Source organism: Pyrus communis, chromosome 14, assembly GCF_041283825.1.
Source record: "Pyrus communis isolate YQ-2024b chromosome 14, ASM4128382v1, whole genome shotgun sequence".
Taxonomy (NCBI): Eukaryota; Viridiplantae; Streptophyta; class Magnoliopsida; order Rosales; family Rosaceae; genus Pyrus; species Pyrus communis.
In genome coordinates, this window is record NC_142578.1 from 19,368,725 (window position 1) to 19,395,951 (window position 27,227).

General features: G+C 37.9%; 1 protein-coding gene across 2 annotated transcripts; it reads left to right on the top strand.

Moving 5' to 3' along the window:
* The first annotated feature begins 10,956 nt into the window (after window positions 1-10,956).
* On the top strand, window positions 10,957-13,797 carry IQD12 (IQ-domain 12). Of its 2 annotated transcripts, XM_088683860.1 has the most exons (6): window positions 10,957-11,202; window positions 11,536-11,710; window positions 11,852-12,163; window positions 12,381-12,626; window positions 12,737-12,868; window positions 12,989-13,797. In XM_088683860.1, exons 2-6 carry the CDS (start codon window positions 11,636-11,638, stop codon window positions 13,427-13,429), a joined length of 1,206 nt encoding a protein of 401 aa, XP_088539986.1. In that variant the 5' UTR covers window positions 10,957-11,202; window positions 11,536-11,635; the 3' UTR covers window positions 13,430-13,797. The 2 variants fall into 2 exon arrangements, with proteins under 2 accessions (XP_088539986.1, XP_068307390.1); XM_068451289.2 differs by lacking the exon at window positions 10,957-11,202 and having other exon boundaries at window positions 11,492-11,710.
* The last annotated feature ends 13,430 nt before the right edge of the window (window positions 13,798-27,227 follow it).

Consider the following 27,227-nt stretch of genomic DNA (forward strand, 5'->3'; position numbering starts at 1 on the left):
GAAACGTGCTGTTGATAAACCTTTGGTAAGGAAATCGGCAAGTTGGTCTTGTGTGGCAACAAACCCCACAGTAAGTTCGCAATGAGTTACCTTTTCACTGATGTAGTGATAGTCCACCTTCACATGACGAGTGCGAGTATGGAAAACAGGATTAGATGCCAAAGAGATCGCTGAAATATTGTCACACCAAATTTTAGGAGGTGATAATGGAATACGAAGATCATTAAACAACTTGCGAAACCAGGAAATGGTGGTGGCAGTATAAGCAAGTTGCCGATACTCAGATTTAGTGCTCGAACGAGAAACCCCGCATTGCTTCTTTGAACTCCATGAAATAAGATTGTTGCCCAAAAAAATACAGTAACCCCCAGCAGACTTACGGTCATCAGGATCACTAGCATAGTCAGCATCAGCATAAGCCACAAGATTCAAAGAACTTGGCTTGTACACTAAACTATGGTCAGGAGTAGTCTTCAGATATCGTAAGATATGTTTAATCGCGATCCAATGAGTAGTAGTAGGACGATGCATGTACTGACATACCTGATTGATGGCAAAGGCAATATCTGGTTGGGTGAAGGTGAGATACTGAAGAGCACAAACCACACTACGAAATTCAGTCACATTGGAAAGTGGTTCACCATCATACAAGCTGAGACGACGACCACTAATGGCAGGAGTGGAGACAGGTTTGCAATCCAACATGTTGGTGCGTTTAAGTAAGTCCATGACATATTTAGCTTGAGACATATGCATACCATTCGCAGAACGATGAACTTCCATACCCAAAAAATAACTTAAAGGACCCAGGTCTTTCATGGAGAATAACCGAGCCATTTCTTGAATCAAGAAAGAAATGGTAGATGTATGATTTCCAGTTATAAGTATGTCATCCACGTAAATGAGTAAATAGATGGTGACAGAACCATGAGAATAAATAAATAGAGAAGAATTTGCCAGGGATGCAACAAATCCTAAGTTCTCCAAATGATTGGAAAAACATTGAAACCAAGCGCGTGGAGCTTGTTTCAATCCATATAATGAGCGTCGAAGGTGACAAACATGAGTGGGATATTGTGGATCAACAAAACCAGTGGGTTGCCGCATATAAACTTCATCAGAAATGGTGCCATGTAAAAAGGCATTTTGGACATCCAATTGTCTTATAGGCCAAGAAAAATGCACAGCAATGGACAAGATCATAAGGATGGTAGAATGAGTAACAACTGGATTGAAAGTCTCACCATAATCAATACCTTCTTGTTGATGAAAACCATTGGCCACTAAACGAGCCTTATATCGCTCAATTGAGCCATCAGAACATCGCTTAATGCGAAAACCCCACTTTTTAGGAAGAACATTCATGTGAGACTAAGGAGGAATTAAAACCCATGTTCCCGCACGTTGTAATGCATTAAACTCGTCAACCATAGTTGTACGCCATTCTGGATACTTTTGAGCCTGTGAAAAACATGTAGGCTCTGCAATAATATTAGTAGAAGACACATAAGCATACTTAGGATTTGGTTTATGAATACCAAGTTTTGCTCGAGTAACCATTGGATGCATTGAATTACTCATATTGGAAGAGGAAGATGTCGGTGGTTGAGACAAGGGAATGGATTGAGGTATATTGACTGAAGGGTGAAGCGGTGACTAAGGGTGTGCAGGACTAATGGGGTGATAAGGAATGAGCTGGATGTCAGTCTGTAAAGAAGATTTGACGGGTTGTAGAGGTGTGGGTAGGGAGGCGGTGAGTGGTAGGGTAGGTATAGGATTGGGATGTGTGTGGTCATGGGTTTGACTAGGGATGAGGGGATGGGATGGTCCTATTTCATGGATAGGGGGAGGAGGCATAGTCTTTCCAGAAACATTAGGAGAACACAATGATGCATAAGGAAATGAGGATTCATAAAAAATTACATGTTTTGAAAGAAAAACTCGCCCAGTTTGAGGATTAAGACAACGATAACCCAATTGATTTAACGAGTAGCCTAGAAAAATGCATTTGCGAGATCGAAATTGAAGTTTATTATTATTGTAAGGACGAAGATACGGAAAACATGCACAACCAAAAACTTTCAAAAATTCATATGTGGGATCTCGTTGAAACAATTTAGTATATGGGGAAACAAGGTTGAGAACTTTAGTTGGAAGACGCTTTATTAAATAATTTGCTGTATGAAAAGCCTCAGCCCAATATGTGGGAGGCATTTTAGCATGAGCTAGTAACGTTAAACCAGTTTCAACCAAATGACGATGCTTACGTTCAGCCATACCATTTTGCTCAGGATGATGAGGACATGTATAACGATGAAGAATCCCATGAGTTTCAAAATATGTTTTAAAAGCATTGTTGACATATTCACCACCACCATCCGTTTGGACAGTTTTAATTTTAGTATTGAACAAATTTTCCACTTGATTTTTAAATTTGACAAAAGTGGCATAAACATCAGATTTTAACTTAAGTGGATACAACCAAGTGTAACGAGAAAAATCATCAATAAAAACCACATAATAACGGAAACCAGAAATAGACAAAGTAGGTGATGACCAAACATTCGAATGAATTAATTGCAATGGAAATTGAGAAACAGAAGTAGACAAAGAAAATGGCAATTTCTTGCTCTTTCCTAATGGGCATGAATGACAAAGAGAATCAGAAACATGTCTGGTAATAGACAATTTACTACACAAAATTAAATGTTTTAAAATGAAAGGAGATGGATGACCCAAACACGAGTGCCAAACACGATCATCCACTCGGACTCCAACATAGGCAACTGCTCCATGTGTTTTATTTTTAGCACTTGTAGCATCAAGAAAATTGGAATAGGGATAAAGACCAGTGCTACTCCGGCCGGATAAAAGGATCTTCCCCGTGCATGAATCCTAGACACGAAAATAATTAGGATGCAATACAAAATAACAATCATGATCAGAAGAAAACTTGTTAATGGAAAGAATATTATGAGAGGCATTAGGGCAGTGGAGGCTATTAGAGAGAAGATAGGATTTTGTAGGGGTATAAATATATGAATTTCCAATATGAGAAATTTGCAAACCTATGCCTTCATTGACTCCATTCACTTGATCAGTACCATTGTATTCGTGGGAGTTGGTAAGCTGGGTAGCATCATGAGTGATGTGGGTATTAGCACCCGAGTCGAGAAGCCACGTGGTGGCAGGTTGTACAGGAGGAGCACAAAAAGAGCTTTGAGCAGCATAGGCGGAGAGACTTGCAGAAGGTACACGTCCTTCATATGAAGCATTCATGCGATTAAAACAATCAATGGCTGAGTGTCCATACCGTCGACATATCTGACATTGAATCTTACCACCCATGAAACGATCGTGGGATGGAAAACCACCGGGAGCAGTACCCAAAAGACCAGGACGGGGATGGGCATTGGAGGATGAGCCAGAAAATGAGCCTTCACGAGAACCAAAGAAAGAGCCACCCCGAGAACCGGAGAAAGAGCCGCCATGAGAACCGGAGAAAGAGCCTCCACGAGAGCCAGAGAATGAGCCACCAAAAGAGCTTTGAGCAGCATAAGCGGAGAGACTTGTAGAAGGTACACGTCCTTCATATGAAGCATTTATGCGATTAAAACAATCAATGGCTGAGTGTCCATATCGTCGACATATCTGACATTGAATCTTACCACCCATGAAACGATCGTGGGATGGAAGACCACTGGGAGCAGTACCCAAAAGACCCAGACGGGGATGGGCATTGGAGGATGAGCCAAAAAATGAGCCTCCACGAGAACCAGAGAAAGAGCCACTTGAGAACCAGAGAAAGAGCCGCCACGAGAACCGGAGAAAGAGCCGCCACGAGAGCCAGAGAATGAGCCACCACGAGGTGGGTTTGTAGGAATACGACGACCAGAATCGCAGCCATAGCAGTGACATTAGAATCACCAGGAAGAGTAAACATCAACTGACGACGTTCAGAACTGAGCAATAGAGCTTCAAGAGCAGCATAGGAAATTGGTGTTTCACGGGCTTGAATGGATGCAACAATATGCTCATACAACGGACCAACATTGTTCATTATGGTCGCAACTAAGTCTTCATCAGTGATGAGAGACCCAGACAGGGCAAGCTGATCAGCCAAAGAATTAAGTTTGTCCAAAAAATCCATGATGGAAAGATCACCACGGCGCTAATTCATGAGCTCCCCACGGAGCTGAACAACCCTGTTATATGAAGAAGACGTATACCGGTCTTGAAGAGTGCACCACGCATTAGCAGCGCAGACTTTATTCACAATAACGGAGAGGACGTTGGGAGTTAAGGAACTCGCCAACCAAGAGAGTACCAGTTGATCTTGCTGTATCCAAGCCTCATACAGCGGATTAACCGTATCAGTCAATGTGCCATCAGCGTCGGACATAAAAGCGGGTGGACAAATGGTAGAGCTGTCTACAAAGGAAAGCAGACCACGGCTACGAAGAAGATGAAGGAATTGAGCTCTCCATAGAGGGTAATTGGTACGGTCTAATTTAATAGTCAGAAAAGTGGTGACATTGGGGTGGGAAATGGTATGTGCAGCGGGTAAAGCCATTGAGATGAGAGAAGTGTTTGAGTCGTTGGACAGAGAGAGGATGATACCAAGATAGAAAACTAAAGGTTGAGTATGGTTTTGCTCAGTGAACATTCTTTCTGTATATTCATCCTTATATAGAGATTACAAAAGAGAGTTTGATGTAGAACAAACTCTTGTATAATAAACAGATAATACAAATGATAATTACAAGTGATAAATGGATTAATCCAAAATACAAAAATCAGATAAGTTCACAGCTAGGACTAATCAGCATCTTTTAAATATTCTTGCATTTGTTGTGGCTGCTGTTGCGTTTGTTGCGGCTTCTGTTGGCCAGAGGAAATATTTGAATTTCCTCTTGGCGGGCTGGATGGTTTATCAGTACCGGCATCATGCAATTTCACCATGAAGAGCCAGGGGCATTCCTTGTGCCAGTGTATTTGGAAACCAAGATGATGCAGCATTTGTGTGGCCAATTGAGTGGTTTTCATCCCCTGGAATTCCTTAAATTTGTTGCCATGTTGCGAATGAGAAGTTTATCTACTATGTGATTGTGGCCACAATCATGAATAATGTTTGCCCGCTGTATGAAAACACAGTTGCCTCCAACTATGTAGTGAGAAAGTTGGCAACGTTAGGGGTGAGAAATGGTGTTTGCAGCAGCAGTGGTTAAACTAAGGGGGAGAAAATATCTTGTCGTGGGACAAGAGAGGATGACACCAAGATAGAAACTGATATTTGATGTAATTTGGCTGGATGCCTTTTCCTTCTGTATTATTGATATATATATATAGAGTTACAAGGAAGAGCTTGAGATTGAATCAAACTCATGTAAAACTAACTGATAATACTGTTGGAAATTCAACTTAAAACAGGCTGTAAAAGGTTGCTGATGGCTGTTAGTTTCTTTACAGGTTGTATCCACACATGCTACAACTTTAAAGACTAAAGTTTCCTCCATGTGCTAGCCGAAAGGTTGTGATTACAACCTGGAATGATGCAAGACATGTGTATGCCAACTATCCAAAGTTGCTGCATGTGTTTGAACGGGTGGAACACCATATCTTATTGCATGTGTTGTCTTATTGTTTATTAATTTCTGTTTTGTATAAATAGGCCTTTCTTGCTAGGCTTTAGGAATGATCCGAATCCCATTTTCTGATTGTATTCTCTCAGGTTCATAAGCTTGTAAGCTTCTGTCTTTTTTCATCAGTTTGTAAACTGCCTTTTATTTCATATATCAAGAAAGTGTGTTTCGTGGAAGCTTGTTATTTCCTATCCCTTCTCCATTTGTTAGTCCAATTTTATTGAGAGAGAAAGGAGAGGTGTGATAGAGTTTGTAAACTTATCACCCACATATCTTGGTATTGAGTTAGTAAACTCTTGTCAATACCAACAAATACTAGGTTAATTACTTAAATCTTTAGTTACAAAATTCAAACACTAAAGTCCCTTCGATGAAGCAGCATCTTTGACACGGTCTCGAGGATGTGCCGTGGGCTGTTAAATGTATTCCGGTTGGGATTTGGGGTTATGGAATGAACTAGTTGAGTGATCCCTCAGGAAAATAAACTAGATCGGCATCCGTTCCAAAGAAATATAACAGAAACGTTGCTTTAAACTAATTGTAGGAGCTCAGGAATAAAAACCAATACACCCCCATTTCAGAGGTGATGGTTTTCAGAGAGTACAGAAGCAACTTGTGCCTCAAGGAATTAGTGTTTAGGTTTTAAATTCTCCTTTCAAATCCCAGTTGGCTAAGGTGTTTGGTAATCCCAGAGTTACAACGAAACCAAGATTTGAGTTGTGTTGATGGTTTTGGTCGAACCACTTTAACTACTTTTTCTCTTTGATTTTTAATAACTTGAGCTGGAGCTGTCATGGTGTTCGTTGAAACACTGTCGTTTACTACGCTTGGGAAGGCGATATTTGCCTGTTCTAATGACTTGCGTTGCGTTGATTTATCCTCTCTAGCTTATTGTGCCTACCATATGTAAATGCTACCTGTGTTATGCTTATTCTGTAAAATAATACAGCAGTACAATTATCGTAGCAACCAACAAATTTTCCTCACTGTTCTAAACCGTCTAGTGCCACCTAGGCGCTAGAAAGCTGGCCACTGCTCCAGTTAATCCCTATGCATTTGAAAATTAAGAAAGTGCGCTTAGGCATAAACTCGCCTAGGTCGCGACTCTCATATAGACAGAAAATTGATAACTTTCATTTTGCATTTAATTTTTTCAATAAAATGTAAGAGACTTGTTGAGTACTTGGATGAACACGCATTATATGCTTGTTCCCATGTTTTCAATATGTTCTATTACTTACTTCTCACACACCCCTTGTTAAATTCTGTCATTTGATCTTCTTCAATTCATCTGATTCAACGGCCGAAAGTTAGAAGGGTGCGTAAAAAGTAAAAAGGGGTGTGGATATCACACTCCTATAATGTGTCATTTTATTTTGTACTTTATGTATATAATCATGTGTTTTTTTAATTATAAATAGACACTTATTTATACAGTATATAATAAGTTTACTTAATCCGCCTAATCCGTTTAGGCCCCCGCCTAGCTGCCCAGGCACTAGGCCCAACTCTCCACTCGACTAATGTCTAACATCTTTTAGAACTTTGCTTTCGTATTTAGACTCACACACACCCCCTCCCAATTCTATGTCAATTTCATTTTTCATTTTTTCATTTTTTCATTTTTTTTTTTGGAAAACTAGACATTTTATTTCGGGATCAAAGGCCAATTAAAGATACAAAGAGATCCACTAACTACATAAATTCAAAACAAAACATTGGACCTCAAAAGCACATACAAAAGAGCCCAAAACAAGTATAAGTGGGGCCAATACAAACACAGACAGAACACCCTAGAACCGTGCAATCCCCGCCGTCGCCGGAAATCTCCAAAATCATCGTCACTAGCCGCCCAGCAAACCAACCAACCAAAACCCCGAAAGGAAGGAAACCATTGCTCCAGTGCCTTGCAAACAACACCACAAAAGCCACTCCCACAAAACCAAGGAATCCAATGGGAAAACACAACCCACCGGAGACAGAGCCAATAAAGGCTAAGACGAGGAAGGAGGTGGTGCGAACACCCAAGCCAGAGCTCTACTCACCTTCCAATAAACCCGTGACACACCACGGTAAAGAGATGGGAGTGCACAACGTGGTTTCGTGAGGGGAGGGAGCAAAGTGGTCTGAGAAGGATGGAAGGAAACGAAGTGAGAAGAGAAGAAGATGGAAGGATCGAAAGGGAATTGGAGTTTGGGGCTCAGATTGGTAAAATTGACAGGAAGAGGGGATGGAGGACGAGAGACCGGGAACGAAAGCAGGGAAAAACGCAAAAAGAAGAAAAGAAAAAGAAAAAACAGGAGGTTGCCACCAACCCTAGCCATAGCTAGGGTCGGCAACAAGAGGAAGACCGGAAACGGAAGTGAGACTCGCACAGACGGCGGAAGAAACTCTCAAAGAGAGAGAAGTGCTCTCACCAGAACGGGAAAGAAGTAATTATATTTGTTTTCTACGTCAATTTCATTAGGAAACGTATGTTTCGTTAATAAATCATTAGTAATAGAAGCATATCATATTGCTGATTCCTAAAGTCAATGTTCTGTATCTATTCTGAATTTCAGACAAACTCAGTCGTGATCCTTCCAATCGACAATCGTACATTGCGAAAGCATGAAAATTTCAATCTTCTTGCAGTCTTCCAAATGTTAAAGTGCTGTATCTTTCTCCATCTTGTCCTAGCTCGCCCCTTAGGTTTTGTTTATATGCTAGTATATCTAAACGCTTATATTCCTTCCCGCCTGCAGTCCTCCATCTAAATCAAGTCACACAACTTATAGAATGGAGAAACTATAGGATACAGTCAGATGATGGTACTTGATCAGCGTATGTAAAACTTTTATGTTAAATTGATTAAATTTTCTTTGGGGTTGTGGTTGGCAATATTTGTACGACGCAGCTATGGATTTAGCCTGGTGTTGCCCCTACGAAAAACTGTGGGTGGGTTATGCTAGGCATAACAGTTATCGCGGGTATGGAAACTAGGACAGGCGAGCTAGAATTGTGGAAATCAACTATCAGCCTTTCTCTGTTAAATCTTGGATAAGAATGGAGAATGGGAATGTAAATAGTGAAGTTGTATTGAGTCCTCGAAAATTTTTCCCTTTTAATTTTAAGTGCTACTACCAACAGAAAGAGTAAAATAATGAAAAAAATAATACCCGATATTTGCAAAAAACCGTATTTGTATGTCTCTGTAGATAAACTGTATTAATCTTTTTCTGTTTATATATGTTTCAATGCTTCAAAGTGTATTATTTTTCCTTTTTGTTTTTCATTTTCAGTATTTTTGCAGTAAAAAAATGCCGCCTTTGTAGAAAGCAAAGAATTAGTGGACCACTTACATAATTGGTTCACATGTACAAAAATATTTAAATCAATTAGCCAAAAAGTTTAGTCTAAAAAAACAACATAAAGAAATATAAAGAAAAAAAGGTTGCTTAAATATATTGTTGGTTCTCTTATTTCTTTTCTGTCCCTTAAGCTGAAAGCATAAAGCAAACGCTCAGCCGCTTCCAATACCGCTGGGTTAAGATTATATTAACGTGCCACTTAGAAGTTTGAATATTCACTAATCAAGAAATGCATGCATCAATATTGTTGGCAAATGCAGGCTGTGCATGCATGTAGCTATTATGACATGCTTCATTCTTTTCTCCTTTTAGGTAACTGATTAAGAGATAATATAATACACTGCTCTAAATAACTTAGAAATTATGAAAACGATGAATCCGACTTTAGTGTAGACAATAATACATTGCTTTAAATAACTCGGAATTGTGGTTTTGTCGTTCAAGGTTTTAGACAGCGGGTTTTGCCCAACTACTCTTTTCCAACAAACTTCCGTTGTCTAAAACCTTCAGCAACAAAAGTAGCGTATAGCCGACAAGAATTATCTATCTGACGAGGTCTTTTTTTTTTTTTTTTTTTTTTTTTTTGGGGTTGCATATTCAATTTAATATTTTCATGCTTACATGGGTCAACCTCCTAAAACTGATGATTAGTTTGACTCATGTTTCCAAATCTTATCATGTATATAAAACAGCTTCTTTAAAGGATACATAAATAAAGATATCTTTAGCAGCGGTTCGATTTTAATATGGGCTACTTATCTTTTCTCTAAAGCAACAGTCGGCAAGAATAAAATAGGGGAAATGAAATATCAATGATGTATTTGTGTTTCAATCAATGTATCGAGCCAATTAATAATCTGACACATTGCAAATTAAAATGAAAATAAAATTTCAGTTTTAAAAGTGAACTTCTAAAAAAAATGTTTTAGTTAATAATCTAGTCTATAACAATTTCTAAAAATGATCTTAAGTTCGATTATTTTATGAATTTGAACAACATTAATAAAATCCTCACTACCTGCATGGCTGTTTTTATAAGAAAAAATAGATGTTGAGAAAATAGCCACTATGTTTCAAAAACTCATACTTTTCCTTTTTCAGTTTTATCTAGAAAAAGTGTCATTTTATTTTTTATTAGGACAACTCATTGGAGCCCAATCTAAGCAAAAGTTGCAAAAAATTCTGCATTGATAAAAGTCTTAAATCATGGAAAATTGAACAGCTCAAAAGCTATTTTGGTGTCACTTTTGCCCGGGTCACACGTGGGAGGATTAGGATTGTGACGAAAGTTCTTATTTGACAAGTCAAAACTCACCTCACATATAGTGTCACATTACATGCAGAATTAAAGGGAAGGGAGGGGGACCGATCCTTTTAATTATAGACTTTATAGGTGCAATTTGTATATCATTGTTATGAAAATACTTAATCCATTCTTCCGACCAAAGTTTTGTAAAAATTGATAATAAATCCTTTCAAAAGTTGATATGAAGTGTTTTTTCTAATATACAAAAAATGTCTACACATTCAAGTCATTCGAATTAGTTCAAATGGTGAAAGAAGATAGTATAATGAGTTAAACTAGTAGTTTAGAATAGGCCAAGCATTGGATACTTACATTTTATTATGTGCACAGTACATTATTTGTAAACAATTTATCACAAAACGCTTAGTGTAACTACAACCAAATCTGCTCAATATGTCATATTTTGTTTTGTCGATTTTCTAACGCATAATTCTTGTATTTTTCAACCATATCAATGCCACTCAAGCTTGAGAACAGATTCTTAGCTAGGTTTGCCACTATATTATCTGGGAATGTAAGAGAGAGAAATAGAGGGTTACATAATATGTTAAAAACTTTAAAAGTGGTCGAGGAATTCATGCGATATAAAGTATCCACTATCCAGGTTGTACTTATAAGTGGACCAAACCAAAACCATCATTATTTTCCATAGACCTTTGGCCTCGCACATGTTAGACTTTCTAACGTCATTATAACTAATGCTAGGGTAATTTCATGAAAGCAGACATTAGGACTCGTCAATGGTGGTTGTTGAATTGACCGTTGATGGTGGAGAGGGGGAGAGAGAGAGGACCCCAGTGAAGTTAAGCAGACTCGTTCTTCTTCTTAAACCACCGCACCTGCTGCTGTTATGAGTGATCAGTCTTCGTCAACTAACAACGTCTAAGTACCTGCAGCAGCCATTGTACAGTTTCTCTCTCTCTCTCTCTCTCTCTCTCTGTATGCTGTTAGTTGTAGTGATTGAAGGCTTGAAGCAAAGACACCATGGAAAACCTACTTGAAGTATCACGGTTCATGCATTTAAGTTGATTGATGTAGGTTTTAATAGGTTTGGACCTGAGAGTTTAGTTTTTAGCATCATGACAGAAGAATTATGAGTCTAGAATCTTTCAAGTGCATATATCATGATTCATTATGTATTACATATTCATGTTCCTTAATTTTTCGTATTATATACGTACCTGCTACGAACCTTAATATACACACAAATTAGTAACATATATATGTATTTATCCAGTTACATTAGTGCTCCAGCGAGTGGTTAGCGCCTGAAAAATAAACGACGATGCTTGACATCATAATGGATTAAGATTTAAGATGGTCTTACTACTTGTTCAATGGCAAAGACAAAGTGCTGGTTTGGTTGGGTCAAGAAGCTCTTAACTTCTGAAGCAAACTCAAAGACACAAAAGGTTGGTGAATTGAATTCTATTTCTCAGTCTTCCTCCATTGCCTTAATTAGGTTAACTACTGCTTAATTATTTACACATATGTTGTGATCCTCTTTAATTTGGTTGTCATTATATATTTTTTGTTTCCTAATTAATCACCAGAAATCGAAGAACTGGAAATGGATTTTCGGGAAGCTGGAGGTACTTCCGCAGTACCCTGCACAGCCTGCACTGATCACAGCATCATCATCAGAGAGAGCAGTACTGCTCAGTGAAGCAACTGAAGAGCAGAAAAGACATGCTTTCACTGTTGCAATTGCAACCGCTGCTGCAGCAGAGGCAGCAGTGGCTGCTGCCCGTGCTGCAGCTGAGGTTGTGCGCCTTACTACTACTTCAAAATCTCGCCACTATCACACCAAGTTTGACAGGAACTTGGCCGCCATTAAAATTCAAAGTGTTTATCGTGCGCATCTTGTGAGCTTCTTCAAAACTATAAACTCAGATTCATCAACTTGAAATATATGCATGAGTAGTCAATGTGTACTATGAATTTTTATAACCATTCGTTCGAATTTATTTATTTGATGGGAAAATTAAATGAAAGGTGGATTTGAAATAAGTATCGTTATTGAGAAATCACCATTAGATCCTCTCTAGAAATTAGCATGGTCTAAAAGTTAGAGTAAAACAGGCAAGGAAAGCATTGCGAGCGTTGAAAGGACTCGTAAGAGTTCAAGCAATTGTTCGTGGTAGAGCTGTGAGACGACGACAAGCAGCTACCACTTTGAAGCGTTTGCCGTCCAAGAGAAAAGGAAATGAGGGGCAGGCAGAGGTTTGCCAAAGGAGCATTCTTACTACACACGAGATATGTAGTGATGGTGAAAACAAACAGCTGATCAGCAAGACAAAAAGGGAGTGGGAAGAAAATGAAACACCAGTAAGTGAGAATTTATTTCTTCATATCTACAAATAATTATTCCTTTTCATGATACTACCTTATGACGCCTCCACATTGTTTGATTTACGCAAGATGTTTGTTATGAACAGCTTCAATGTAGCAGCCAGAGAGGGTGGGATTTCAGTATAATTTCACAGGAAGACATGGAATCCGTACGGCTAAGAAAGCAAGAGGCTATGACCAAAAGAGATAGGATGAAGAAATACTCTTTTTCTCTACGGGTAAGTAAAACGTACTTTTCAGCTTAAATTATCTGAACATCTTGATTCAGATGAGAATATACAATGAAAAGGAGAACCCACAGCAAATTTGAAAGTCCGTACAACTATTGTGTTTTGCAGGAAAGCAGAAATGTTCAAATGTTAGAAGATTCAGCGAGCATCAATGAAACTGGAACGCAAATCCTTCATTCAAATCTTAGTGCTAGTACTGGAGCATTGTTTGGGAGATCACAAGTTAAACCGCGACATGTGAGAAATGAAGATTCAGTGGAAAGACCGACCCCAAAAGTTCTGGTATTGCCAAGGAGATCATTTTGCACTGTAGAAGCGGAACAGAACAATTCTGTTCATGATCAACATTACATGGCTGTGACAGCATCTGCCAAGGCCAAGACGCAGTCGCTAAGTACCCCGAAGCACCGCCTAGAATCCCAGGATCGACACAACTATGGGATTTCTCTTTCTTCTTCTTATGATGCTGAGTCTATTAGCAAGAATAGTAAGAATGGATGGGGTTCTTTGGCAGATATGTTGAAGCAACATCACCATAAACAACGTTGAAAAATAAGAAGTCGATCGTCAAATTGTCCTCCCGGAGATCAATGTAAGTTTAGGTTTAACAGTGATCTGAAAACAAGGAGGCTGAATTCAGTTCTATATCCGCCGAGATTTTCAAAGATGACGATGCAATTTATTGACCCTTCAACACTATAGTCAGGTTTCCGATGTGGGACTTTTACATTCGTCAAGAAATATTTCAAGAGAGAGGAATGTGTCAACGGGCTGTTGGAGATTGATGGAATTTGTAAAATATGAGGATGGTTTTTTGTTTTGTTTTGGATTTTGTTTTTGTTTGGAGGATTTTGTGACTAAGAATTTTGAGGAAGAAAATAATGCAATGAAAGGCATTGTTTGGGTTGGAGTGCAAATAATATCCATTTTCCATGTCCCTTAACTTTACATGCCTAAAGCTAGTGCAAAACAATTCACCAAATGGATTTGAAACTTGAAACACAAGAAAATCAAAATTCTATTAAACCTTGGAGTTTACTGAAACATTTTAAGTATCAAAGAAACTGAAATTCCTTTTATCGACGGAGTTAGAAATATTGTCGTTAGTTATAAATTCTAATAAAAGATAATGAAATTGTTTATGTGCCCATCTCCCTAGTGTAACAACTCGTTCCTAAAAATTATGATTTTTATCATTTTAATAAGTGAAGTTACGAAAATGCCCTTCGAGGCAAAGTGTTGACTTTTGTTGACTGCCGTGTCATGTTACGTAAGGTTCGTTTTCTTGGCGTATTCTTGTAGTACTCATCGCTACGGACGTGTGGGCGCAAATAGGGCATGATTTGGAGTTATAACAAAAGAGTTATTAATGTTTAAAGTTAGGGATATTTTGGTAATTTACTTAACTTGGAAGGCTCCAGATTTTTGGAGCAAAGATCTGTAAGGCTACGTGTGTGGCTGGGATGGAAGGAAAGAAAGAAATCGACGGCTGGGATGAGAAAGAGAGAAGAAAAGGGAGGAAAGGAGAGAGGAAGGTGACCAATTAGAAACAAGAGCAAGGAGGGGAAAGGAGAGAAGAAAAGGTGGGGGGGCAGACACAGGTTGGCCCATGTAACCCGTCAGGCACCACCCACACCGCTGCCTTCCCGACATTTTTCAGTCGGTTTTCCGACGATCTAACCCTCACCACCACGTAAAAACTAATCCTTATCTTCCCCTCTTCCATTTCCAACTAAATTTTATTGGGTTTGAGCTTGAATTCGAGTAAAACAAAACCCGTGGGTTCCGTGGGTACCATGGCAAAATCCAACGATCATGAAGTTAACCCAGCAAATTACCACCACCACTAGGCTCCCCTCAACCCCAGGAACAAAGCCCAAGCAATGTTTTGAGGCATTATAGTGAATTTGGAGGTTGAATTGAACACACCCAAGTTTAGGGTTCCATACAGTTCGAGCTAAATTGGGGCTTTTTTTGGTCAAATTGGCCTTAGTCACAGGTATGAAAGTTGCTCCACTCATTGAGATCTTCATTCCTATAAAATTTGAGAATTTTTAAAAATAGTTGAATTTTCCAGCAAGTCGGGACGCCCGGCGCGTGGCCAGTTGATCGGCGATGTTATTTTATGTTAAATAGATACATTGATCTTAGATTTGATATCTATATGATGTGATTTGATTATTGTGAATCTAGTTTGATTAAGGTATGTTACTTGGTAAAAATATGAATCGACAATCTAACCGTTGGATTGTTACCAAAATTTAATATGTTATAGTACGTAATATTTGAAGATCATAGGAACTTACAGATCGAGAATTCGATGGGCGGATCTTCCCGAATTGGATTTGTAAGTTCGTAAAATAAAACGTTAACCGCCACTTGAATTTGCAATTGGCGGAGATCCAACCGTTGGATTATAATGAAATTTTAGGATGATGTTTTAGAAACATAATGTGGATCTTTGGAAGTTACTGATTGGAAATCCGATGAGCGGATCTTTCGAATTGAGTTACGTAGAGTTGTGGACCCTACCGTCGATCTTTGACCGACAATCACACAGGGCAACACTTTTGGGGAGACGGGCCCTCTCGGCTTTATTAATAAAGATGGGCTGCCCCGGAAGTGTTTGTTTTATTTGTTTTGACTTTTGGTCAATGGGTCTCAAATCATTCTAGAATGTCCTTGGAGATGTGTTTTATGTAAATTATGTGTTATATCAGTAAGGATTCTGAGACGTGGTTTGATATTTGTTCTAGGTGACAATTGTTCGAGACATTTCGATATTCGTGCTAGGGAGTGTAGAGCGGACCTTAGGTGAGTGGGCTTTTGTTTTTCTGTATATATATATATATATATATATATATATACACACACATACATACATACATACAAAGCATTATACAATATATATATATATATACATGTTTCCCATAAACTATTTTAAATGGAATTTCGTTTAAAATGCCATGTCATATTTGCTTCACGTTTTAGCATATGCATTAGTATAGCTTTGCATAATATTGCATGATGCTGCAGAGGACTAGGTAAGTTCAGGTGAGTACATATTGATGGCATGGTTGCATGGTAGTTGGTTATGAGTTGATGCAAGTAAAGCTCATTGTCCTACATCCCGGTGTTAGTGCTTCTCCTGAGGTTAGGGCCTAGCCTTCACGTGATTGTTCACCTCCTGCACCGCATGCTCACCTTGGATCCAAGGCAAGTGCCAGCCTTTCGTACAAACCACATTAGGTGGTTCCAACTCGTAGGTGACCTGCGATTCGTCGCATAGCCTTCACGTGATTGTAGCACTTGAGCGTACTTATTTACACCCAATCTGTCATACAGACCACATTAGGTAGTTCCGACTCGTGTGCAGGAATTAGTAGATGAGTTATAGGCTTAGCCGTACAGGTTACTTTAGGTGATGCCAATCAGTTACATTGATTTATTTCACCTAGCTTACTTATTTTATTGCTAAGATACTTGACATGGCATATAATTGCTTTCACTACTCTCGAGCATGATTTTTACATAGGTATGTATTACTATTTTCTGGGAAATTATACAGGTTTTACGATGAGGGGTTATTATGTTTAAAAGGAGAAATGTGTTTTCAAAAACTTTATCTTTGCCCACTCACATTTTCTGTTTTATGCCACTCCAGGTTTTAGCTACTAAAAGTTCGTATCGACAAGGATTCTTGGCAAGTCTCAGTTTAGGTGGCTACTTCTGAAGGTATGATCCTTACCCACACTACTACCTTACTTATGCTCTGACGTCGTGTGTGAAATGAATTCATTCCTGCTCATAGCGCACTTTGATTTTTAGGCACTTTTTGGTTCAAATTTATTCACATTTTCCATATCACTATACTTTATGACTTCGTCACCTTCTAGGTGTCGGTCAGCACAGCTCAACTCGGAATCTTAGTGGACATTCCGGTCGGAGTGTGTCACCTAGTCCCTAATTTATAAACAAACAGATTTTTTTTCTATTTTCTTTTTATTCTGTGTGCCATTGTTTTTAGGTGGTCCCCGTCCCCACATCCCTCTCCCTCACATCACTTCTTCTCTCTCTACACAACTCACTTCTTGTTTGTTTTGTGTTTTTTCTTTTATTTTGTATAAAATTCAAAAATTAGTGCATGAACCTTATATATGTGGACTCACCTTTTTATTATTATTTTTCACTCTATTACGTATTTCATTTGGTGTATTATCGCATCTTTTACAAGACATACTAACATGGTTTGTTAATCGTATACCAAAAAATAAATAAAATTGTCATCAACAAACTTAAGGGAAAAAAAAATTAAATAATGCAACCACGCATAATTTAGAAGAAACTAGTTAATAATATTACAATCCTAAAATATGAAGAAAAACCTTTATTATTGAGTTTTAGAAACAGTGCTTACTTTAATTTTGAAAATGGTGATTCTAAATTTAGTTTGGGCAAATCTTTTGAGTTTGTGCCATATTATCTAAGTTAAATAATACAACCATGCATCATTTATATCAAACTAAGTAATAATATTACAATTAGAAAAAAAACATCAAACTGACTATATTTAGAACTGAACACTAACTATTTCTTAAACTGAACACTAGTACTATTATTATTTTTTACACTGACTATTTTTTAAACTAAATAATAGTATTATCACTATTTCTTAAACTTAACAGTGAACACTAATACAATCATTATTTCTCAAACTAAACATTGATTATTTCTTAAACTGAACACTAATACTATTACTATTTCACTATTTCTTAAATTGAACAGTAATACTATCAATATTTCTCAAACTGAACAGTAGTACTATCACTATTTCTTAAATTGAAAATAGTATAATTAACACACCTTGACCCGGAATGTCCACTAGGACTCCGAATCAAGGTGTGATGACCGACACCTGGAAGGTGACGAAGCTAGAAAGCGTGATAATGTGTAAACTACGAATAAATTTAAAGCTAAAAGGGCCTAAATACACGAGTGTGGGATGAGCGGACATGGACCCATACACACGTGATACAGAGAATGAGTAGAATACAATAAGGTATGATAACGATTATACCATCATAAGAAGCCACATGTACTAAGAAGTGCCATGAATCCTCGTCGATACGGAAACTTTACTACTAGGACCTGGAGGGGTACAAAAATAGAAAATGTGAGTGGGCGAAAACGAAGGTTTAAAAAAAAAATCATTCACTTATTAAAAGTAATAACCCCTCGCTGTAACACCTGTATAATTTCGCAGAAAATAGAATACATATCTATATCGAAGTAATGCTCGGAATAGCAACATCATATGTATACCATGCTCAACAACTCAACATAATGAAATAATTAAACCAGGTGAAGTAAATCCAAAAGTATACCGCAATACAGCATCCCATCAATAATATAAATAATCAGGTGCTTAATAACCCATGCTAGCACGTAAGTCGGAGTCACCTGTAGTGATTTGTACAACTCACCCATGTCTCATCAATCAATGTTAGCACATAAGTCGGAGTCACCTATAGTGACCTATACGACTTATCCATATCTCATCAATCAACGCTAGCATATAAGTCGGGAGTCACCTATAGTGACCTGTACGACTTAATCTATAGCTCATCAAACATGCTTGCACACGAGTCGGAACCACCTCTAGTGGTTTATATGATAGGACTGGGTGTATATAAGTATGCTCAAGTGCTACAATCACATGAAGACTGTGCAAATAATCGCGGGTCACCTACAAGTCGGAACCACCTATAATGGTCTGTACGACAGGCATGTGCACCTACCTTGAGTCCAAAGTGAGCGTAAGGTGTGGGAGGTGAACATCATGTGAAAGACTGTACCTTGGCCACGGGCAGGAGCACTAATACCGGGGTGCAAGTTTATGAGCTCTCAATGCATCTCAATATAACATGTACAACTCATGGGCAACCAGTATGACAGTGTCGGAGTTGCCTAACACATAAATGTAGTCATGCCATAACTCCTTCAATTCAACTAATACCATAAACTTACCTGAACTTACTTGTGTGTCCTGTGTTCACCTTTGCACTTCAAAGCATTTACAACAATTATGTGCAGATAATATACATATGGATATGCCATGATGCAATCTAATACCCAACCATAACATAGTGTTTCCAAATATATGTACACAACATGGCGTGAAATGCATAATCTATAATGCCCCACTTCCAAACTATTTATTTCGGGAATAACTATCGGAAACAAGTCCAACTAAATATTAGTTATCAACTATCATTACTTACGATTCTTTAGTTCAATTTCTTGATTCTTCACACATTAATTTATGACCAACATTTAACCACCAATTCATAAGGTTAAATCTCACATTTTCCACCAATGTCCCTTACATTGCTCAATTCCCCAAACAAGGTTATTGTCTCAATTATTTACTCTCATTTATTATATGGTTGCATCTAACGTCTCGTTAGACTGCCTACGTACCCTAAACAGGGATCAAGCCATTCGTAGTTCACATTTCCAAAGCTCAAGACCAAATTCGAATATATTCATTTAATCCAACATATACTACAATCGTACTAATATTCAAACCACAGTAGTTAGGTCTAAAAAGCATCATTAGAATAGTAACATTCGCATAAAAACACAATGACAGCTCCCTGGCCATGCGCCGCCGCACCAGCCACCGTGGGTGGTGGTCGGCCTCCTCGACTTGCCGAAAAAACTCAACTATTTCTAAAAATTCTCAAAATTTACAGAAATGAGGATCTCAAAGAGTAGAGCAAACTTTATAATTGTGACCAAGTCCAATTTGGCCAGGAAAAGCCTCAATTGGTCTCAAATCCATCGAAACCATAAAATGGGTGCGCTGAAATTTGTCGTCGCCGGTGCTCCGACACCTCTATAACTGATTGGGCTTTGCTCCCGAGCTCAAGGGAAGTCTAATGGTGGTGGAGATCGATGGGAGTCGCTTCAGAAATAGTGGATCATCATCACGGGACTCACAGGCTACCGTTGCTGTTCACCATGAAATCGGGACAAATTGCATTGTTTTGTGAGAGTACCATGAAGAAGAAGAGTCGTTTTGAGTGTTGCAGAAGGATGGGGTGTCCTAATTCACCAGAGGAATGGTGCAAAACCATCGAAAAATCACACTGGGAGACCGGGTTTTGAAACGGGTCGCGCGGGTCGAAAGGGAACCCTGCCGGTTCCTCTCTTTCCCTCTTTCCTCCTTTCCCTTCATTTCCCTTCTCTAATTCATCCCTCACATCTCTCTTCTTTCTGATTGGCTAGCAACCCTCTCATTTCCTCTTCCCTGATTGGGCAACAGTCTCCTTCCTTCTCTTCTGTTCTTCCTTCTCTATGAATCCCCTCATTTTTCCCCACACAGCCACCACCCCCATGTGGCATAGCCATTTCGAAATATAAAATAGTATAATATAATTAAAATGGAAATTTTCTTCAAAATACTTTCGAGTTCGTAGCTCCATAAAACTTTGATCGTAACTTCAAACTCAATTCTGCTTGTACCGACACATCCGTAACGTCGAGTGCCTCAGGAATACGCTAAAAGGATGTTTCGTACGTCACACTATACGTTGGTCAACGAAAATCAATTCCCTCACCTCCAAAGCATTTTCGTAAAATCACTCTTTTAAAATTTATAAAATCGTAAAATTAGGGACGGGTTGTTACAATCTACCCACCTTAAAGAATTTCGTCCCCGAAATTAAAAAAAATCATTATTATACTACACTCGAAGATAGGAGTATAAGATATATACGTAAGCAGAAATCAAGTTAGAACGTTTGTGCAAAAGAGAAAATGACATTTCGTCGCGGTCGGAAAGTAATTATTCCTTTTCATGCCTCCAAGCTCAAACCTTCTTCCTTCCTCGATAACATAGTGGTATAATGCCCGTATAAATAAAATAATGTAGTAAGAAAAATATTTGCACGAAACAATTCAAAGCCCAAATGAAAATGGACCTTGCCAAACATTCGTCTTGTCACGAATTCCGAGAACGAGGCCGAACCATAGCTAACTAGTAAATGTTGCCGTAAATGAGCGGTCTTGCCCACTTGTTTAGTGAACCTAACAATTAAGCCATTGATATTTCAATTTGTAGCCCGTAACACCAATAATTTATCATCATCTCAACAAACTAGCGAAAAGTCCCCGAGGATACCAAAATATCATTTTGTTCCTCCAATGCGAATATGCCTAAATTGTCTAACTCATAACTCGATCACGATACCATACTATCCCAAGGTGCACCAATTCGGCTGCAAAAAGGGTTTTGGCGTTCACGTTCCCACAACTTAAAGCTGTTTAGAATTGTCAGGTAACTCGCAATAAGATTATATTTCAATGGTTCTTGTCTGCATTGATATAAAAGTGGTGCACGCACCCGCCAAGTCGATCTATCATGAATTCCTCACTAACCGATCGAGAAACCATGTCGAGAAGGTTAAAACAACACTCAAGAATTTGAGGGTCAAAACAAGTTCATGAACTCTAAAGTACAAGATATTTGGATTGAATATGCAATTTCAATGTCTAAGTGGTCCTCTTGGACAATTTGTCAGCACCAAAAATAATAGGGAAACAGACTAGTAACCCAAATCAAACAAATTACCTTTAATACCAGGAGGTGAAACCGGGGGTATAAATATAACTGATGCAAACAAGAATATCAAAGGGTCAAATAATTTTCCAAAATGATGAATTATGCCGAAAAACTAAACAATTCCATTAATGCCTCAGACCAAAAATAGAAAGGTTGAATTTAAGAATAAGCTAACAAAGTTTCATGATGATCAAAAAGTAACATTATAAAATATTAGAACTACCAGGGACTGAAAGTAATTTCCCAAAATGTTCTTCCGCCGAGTGTTACCACTTTTAGCACCACATTGCCACATGAAACATTTCTAGAGTCTTAACAAAAGTAGACTTCGCAAGAATTCTATTAGGTGATATTCTAACAAATACTATCAAGAAATCAAAACTACCTGGGATTTCCAATCTCAAAAGGATCAATGCTAAAGGCGGAAGAATAGTGATAGAATTATTTGGTAAAATCTCCGGTGATACATGGTTATCAATACATTAACTTAGGCAATCAGCTTGCCTCAAATCTACACATTTCTTCCACAAGGGATAACTTCATCTTAATTCAAAGGACAAACGCCAAAATGATTTTCTAAAATGTCGTCAAGACCAAAAAACTGCCCAAGACTGAAGAAAAGTTAACATATTTTTCCGTATTCGACGAGGTGGCAAGATTTGAACATTAGACACAAAACCAAAAATGCTCACATCATGCGTGTGATGAACACAATACTGCCCAACTTATGCTCTAATACCAATTGACACACCCTGACCCGGAATGTCCACTAGGACTTCGAATCAAGGTGTGTTGGCCGACACTTGGAAGGTGACGAAGTCAGAAAGTGTGATAATGTGTAAACTACAAATAAATTTAAAGCTAAAAGTGCCTAAATACACGAGTGTGCGGTGACCGGATATGGACCCATACACACGTGATACAGAGCATGAGTAGAATATAATAAGGTAAGATAACGATTATACCATCATAAGAAGCCACATGTACTGGGAAGTGCCACGAATCCTCGTTAATATGGAAACTTTACTACTAGGACATGGAGGGGTACAAAAATAGAAAATGTGAGTGGGTGAAAGCGAAGCTTTTAAAAAAAATCATTCACTTATTAAAAGTAATAACCTCTCGCTGTAACACCTGTATAATTTTGCAGAAAATAGAATACATATATATATCGAAGTAATGCTCAGAATAACAACATCATATGTATACCATGCTCAACAACTCAACATAATGAAATAATTAAACCAGGTGAAGTAAATCCATAAGTATACCACAATACAGGATCTCATCAACAATATAAATAATCAGGTGCTTAATAACCCATGCTAACACGTAAGTTGGAGTCACCTATAGTGATCTGTATGACTCACCCATATCTCATCAATCAATGCTAGCACATAAGTTAGAGTCACCTATAGTGACCTATACGACTTATCCATATCTCCTCAATCAACGCTAGTATATAAGTCGAGAGTCACCTATAGTGACCTGTACGACTTAATTTATAGCTCATCAAACATGCCTGCACACGAGTCGGAACCACCTCTAATGGTCTGTACGATAGGACTGGGTGTATATAAGTACGCTCAAGTGCTACGATCAGTGAAGACTGTGTGAATAATCGTGGGTCACCTACGAGTCGGAACCACCTATAGTGGTCTATACGACAGGCCTATGCACCTACCTTGAGTCCAAGGTGAGCGTAAGGTGTGGGAGGTGAACATGACGTGAAAAACTGTGCCCTAGCCACAAACGGGAGCACTAATATCGGGGTGCAGGTTTATGAGCTTTCAATGCATCTCAATATAACATGTACAACTCACGAGCTACCAGTACGACAGTGTCGGAGTTGCCTAACACATAAATGTAGTCATGCCATAACTCCTTCAATTCAACTAATACCATAAACTCACCAGAACTTATCTGTGTGTCCTGTGTTCACCTTTGCACTTCAAAGCATTTACAATAATTATGTGCAGATAATATACATATGGATATGCCATGATGCAATCTAATACTCAACCATAACATAGTGTTTCCAAATATATATATAAAACATGGCGTGAAATGCATAATCTATAACGCCCCACTTCCAAACTATTTATTTCGGGAATAACTATCGAAGTCCAACTAAATATTAGTTTAATCAACTATCATTACTTACGATTCTTTACTTCAATTTCTTGATTCTTCACACGTTGATTTATGACCAACATTTAACCATCAATTCATAAGGTTAAATCTCACATTTTCCACGAATGTCCCTTACATTGCTCAATTCCCCAAACAAGGCTATTGTCTTAATTATTTAGTCTCATTTATTATATGGTTGCATCTAACGTCTCATTAGACTGCCTACATACCCTAAACAGGGTTCAAACCATTCGTAGTTTGCATTTCCAAAGCTCAAGACCAAATCCGAATATATTCATTTAATCTGACATATACTACAATCGTACTAATATTCAAACCACAGTAGTTAGGTCTCAAAAGCATCATTAGAATAGTAACATTCGCATAAAAACACAATGACGGCTCCCTGGCCGTGCGCCGCCGCACCAGCCGCCACGGGTGGCGGTTGGCCGCTCCGGCTCCCCTGAAAAACTCAACTATTTCTAAAAATTCTCAAAATTTACAAAAATAAAGATCTCAAAGAGTAGCACAAACTTTATACTTGTGGCCAAGTCCACTTTGGCCAGGAAAAGCCTCAATTGGTATCGAATCTACCGGAACCCTAAAATGGGTGCACTGAAATTCACCGTCGCCGGTGCTCCGACTCCCCTATAACTGACTGGGCTTTGCTCCCAGGCTCAAGGGAAGTCTAATGGTGGTGGAGATCGACGGGATTCACTTAAGAAATAGTGGATCGCAGCCACAAGACTCATAGGCTATTGTCGCTGTTCACCATGAAATCGGGACAAATTGCATTGTTTTGTGAGAGTACCACAAAGAAGAAGAGTCGTGTTGATGGTTGCAGAAGGATGGGGTGTCCTAATTCGCCGAAGGAGTGGTGCAAAACCATTGGAAAATCACACTGGGAGACCGGGTTTTGAAACGGGTCGCGCGGGTCGAAGGGGAACCCTGCCGATTCCTCTCTTTCTCTACTTCCTCCTTTCCCCTCATTTCCCTTCTCTGATTCGTCCCTTGCATCTCTCCTCTTTCTGATTGGCTAGCAACCCTCTCATTTCCTCTTCCCCGATTGGGCAGCAGTCCCCTTCCTTCTCTTATGTTCTTCATTCTCTCTGAATCCCCTCCTTTTTTCCCACACAACCACCACCCCGTGTGGCATAACCATTTCAAATATAAAATAGTATAATATAATTAAAATTGAAATTTTCTTCAAAATACTTTCGAGTTCGTAGCTCCATAAAACTTTGACCGTAACTTTGAACTCACTTCTGCTTGTACCTACGCATCAGTAACATCAAGTGCCTCAGCAATACGCTAGAAGGATGTTTCGTACGTCACACTATATGTTGGTCAACGAAAATGAATTCCCTCACTTCCAGGGCATTTTCGTAAAATCAATCTTTTAAAATTTATAAAATCGTAAAATTAGGGACAGGTTGTTACAATTATCACTATTTATTAAACTGAATACTAATACTATCACTATTTCTTAAAATGAACACGAACTATTTTTAGAATCAAACTTGACTATTTATTAAACTGAACATTAGTATTATCACTATATCTTTAACTGAACACTAACTATTTCTTAAATTGAACACTAGTACTATTAATTTCTTAAACTAAACACTCAATATTTCTTAAACTAAACAGTAGTACTATCATTATTTCTTAAACTGAACATTAGTACTACCGTTATTTTTTAAACTGAAAATTGACTATTTCTTAAACTAAACACTAGTATTATCACTGTTTCTTAAACTGAAGACTAAATATTTCTTAGTTGAAGACTAATTCTATATTAAACTGAATGCTAGTACTATCACTATTTCTTCAACTGAACACTATTACTATCATTACTTCTTAAATTGAACATTGACTATTTTTAGAACTAAACTTGACTATTTATTAAACTGAACACTGGTATTATCACTATTTCTTTAACTGAACACTAACTATTTCTTAAACTGAACAGTAGTACTATCACTCTTTCTTAAGCTGAACACTTGTGCTACTACTATTTCTTAAACTAAAAACTATCTATTTCTTAAACTGAACACTAGTACTATCATTACTTCTTAAACTGAATACTGACTATTTCTTAAACTCAAAACTGACTATTTTTATAACTGAGTATGGGTACTATTACTATTTCTTAAACTGAATATTGATGCTATAACTATTTCTTAAACTGGATACTGAGTATTTCTTAGAATTGAACACTAACTATTGTTTAAATTGAACATTGACTATCTCTAGAATTGAACATAGGTACAATCACTATTTATTACACTGAGTATTTTTAATATGCATGAAATAAAAACAAAATTCAGGGCACCCACAGATGCAACCCGTAGAATTTCATTCACAAATCACAACTTTATAGAATTTAGTTCACATAGATCTTCCCTATACATCTAAGTTTGAAAGTCAAATTGTCCTTCTGTTACTGTATCATGAAAGACTTGAGTAGATACATATTTTTATGTGTATGGTTTTGTGCATGACTTGTATCCACGACGTATCTCAACTATATTGATAATATATTGCCGATATACTTTATACGTGAAGATATATTATCATTACACTATCTATCTGGATCATGCCCATTAGACTATCTACTTAATTATTAGTTAGACAAAAAAGTTCAAAAGAAAACTACTTGGCATAGGATTATGATATTGGCGCCAAGGGGAAACGCTCCCTCATTTTCCTGCCGAATAAATAGCCCATTTCACGACCAAAAAAAGAACAATAGCCCCGATTTAAGGATTGGTCTTGCACACGCTTTTTTTTTTTTTTTTTTTGTTGTTGTTGTTGTCGTCGTCGTCCTTCTTTATCTATCTATCTATTTATGTGTCTATCTATCTATATAAGAAGCCTAAATAGATGAAACATTTGAAAATCTAAAATGCCTTTTTGTTTCCTTCACAATGAAACTCCAAAAATTTCAAAAAATGAGGACAAATTGGTAAAAAAAAAACATAACAGAGTATAAAACTGTCTTGAAAAAAGAAAAACATAATAATTATCCTCTTAAACTCAGTTATGCGGTTAACTACTCAACAGACACGATTACAAGAACAATGCAGCGGTTGTAAAGAGCGGAGGACGATGGAAACCGCCTTCCACGCGTTATTGAGAGGAGAATGATTAATCAATTACAATACACTCATTCTGACTGCTTGCACACCCATTTTCCTTCTCAATATTCTCTCTCTCTCACTCTACCGTGAGAGTCTCCCGAGCGTATTGTTCTTCATAATTGCAATTTGACCAATTTATGATGTTTGATTTCGTGTCTCTATGTGTTGTCTTTGGTACTTTTTTATTTAATTGATTGGCTCATTAGTTTACTTATCATTTGCTTATGTGCTTCTTCCTGCGTTTTGAACATTTCAGTTTCGGTTTTCTTACTAGATATCTCACTTCATTGAAAAATCACTTTTGATCTTCTTGTTTTTTCAGGCCTTAATTTACCGTTCACGAGAGAACGGAAGAAGTGGAGTTTTAAGGTAATTTTTGCCCTAACTTCTTTGCATTTTGTTGGAATTAGGGTTAATTTTTTTTAATGGATTTATTTGCTGGGTT

Bases quoted from the DNA above. Each gene is read 5' to 3' on its own strand.
- IQD12 (XM_088683860.1), top strand. From the start codon at position 11,636: ATGGCAAAGACAAAGTGCTGGTTTGGTTGGGTCAAGAAGCTCTTAACT. The intron at 12,164-12,380 runs GTGAGCTTCTTC...AGAGTAAAACAG, and splicing joins GTGTTTATCGTGCGCATCTT to GCAAGGAAAGCATTGCGAGC. The intron at 12,869-12,988 runs GTAAGTAAAACG...TGTGTTTTGCAG, and splicing joins AATACTCTTTTTCTCTACGG to GAAAGCAGAAATGTTCAAAT.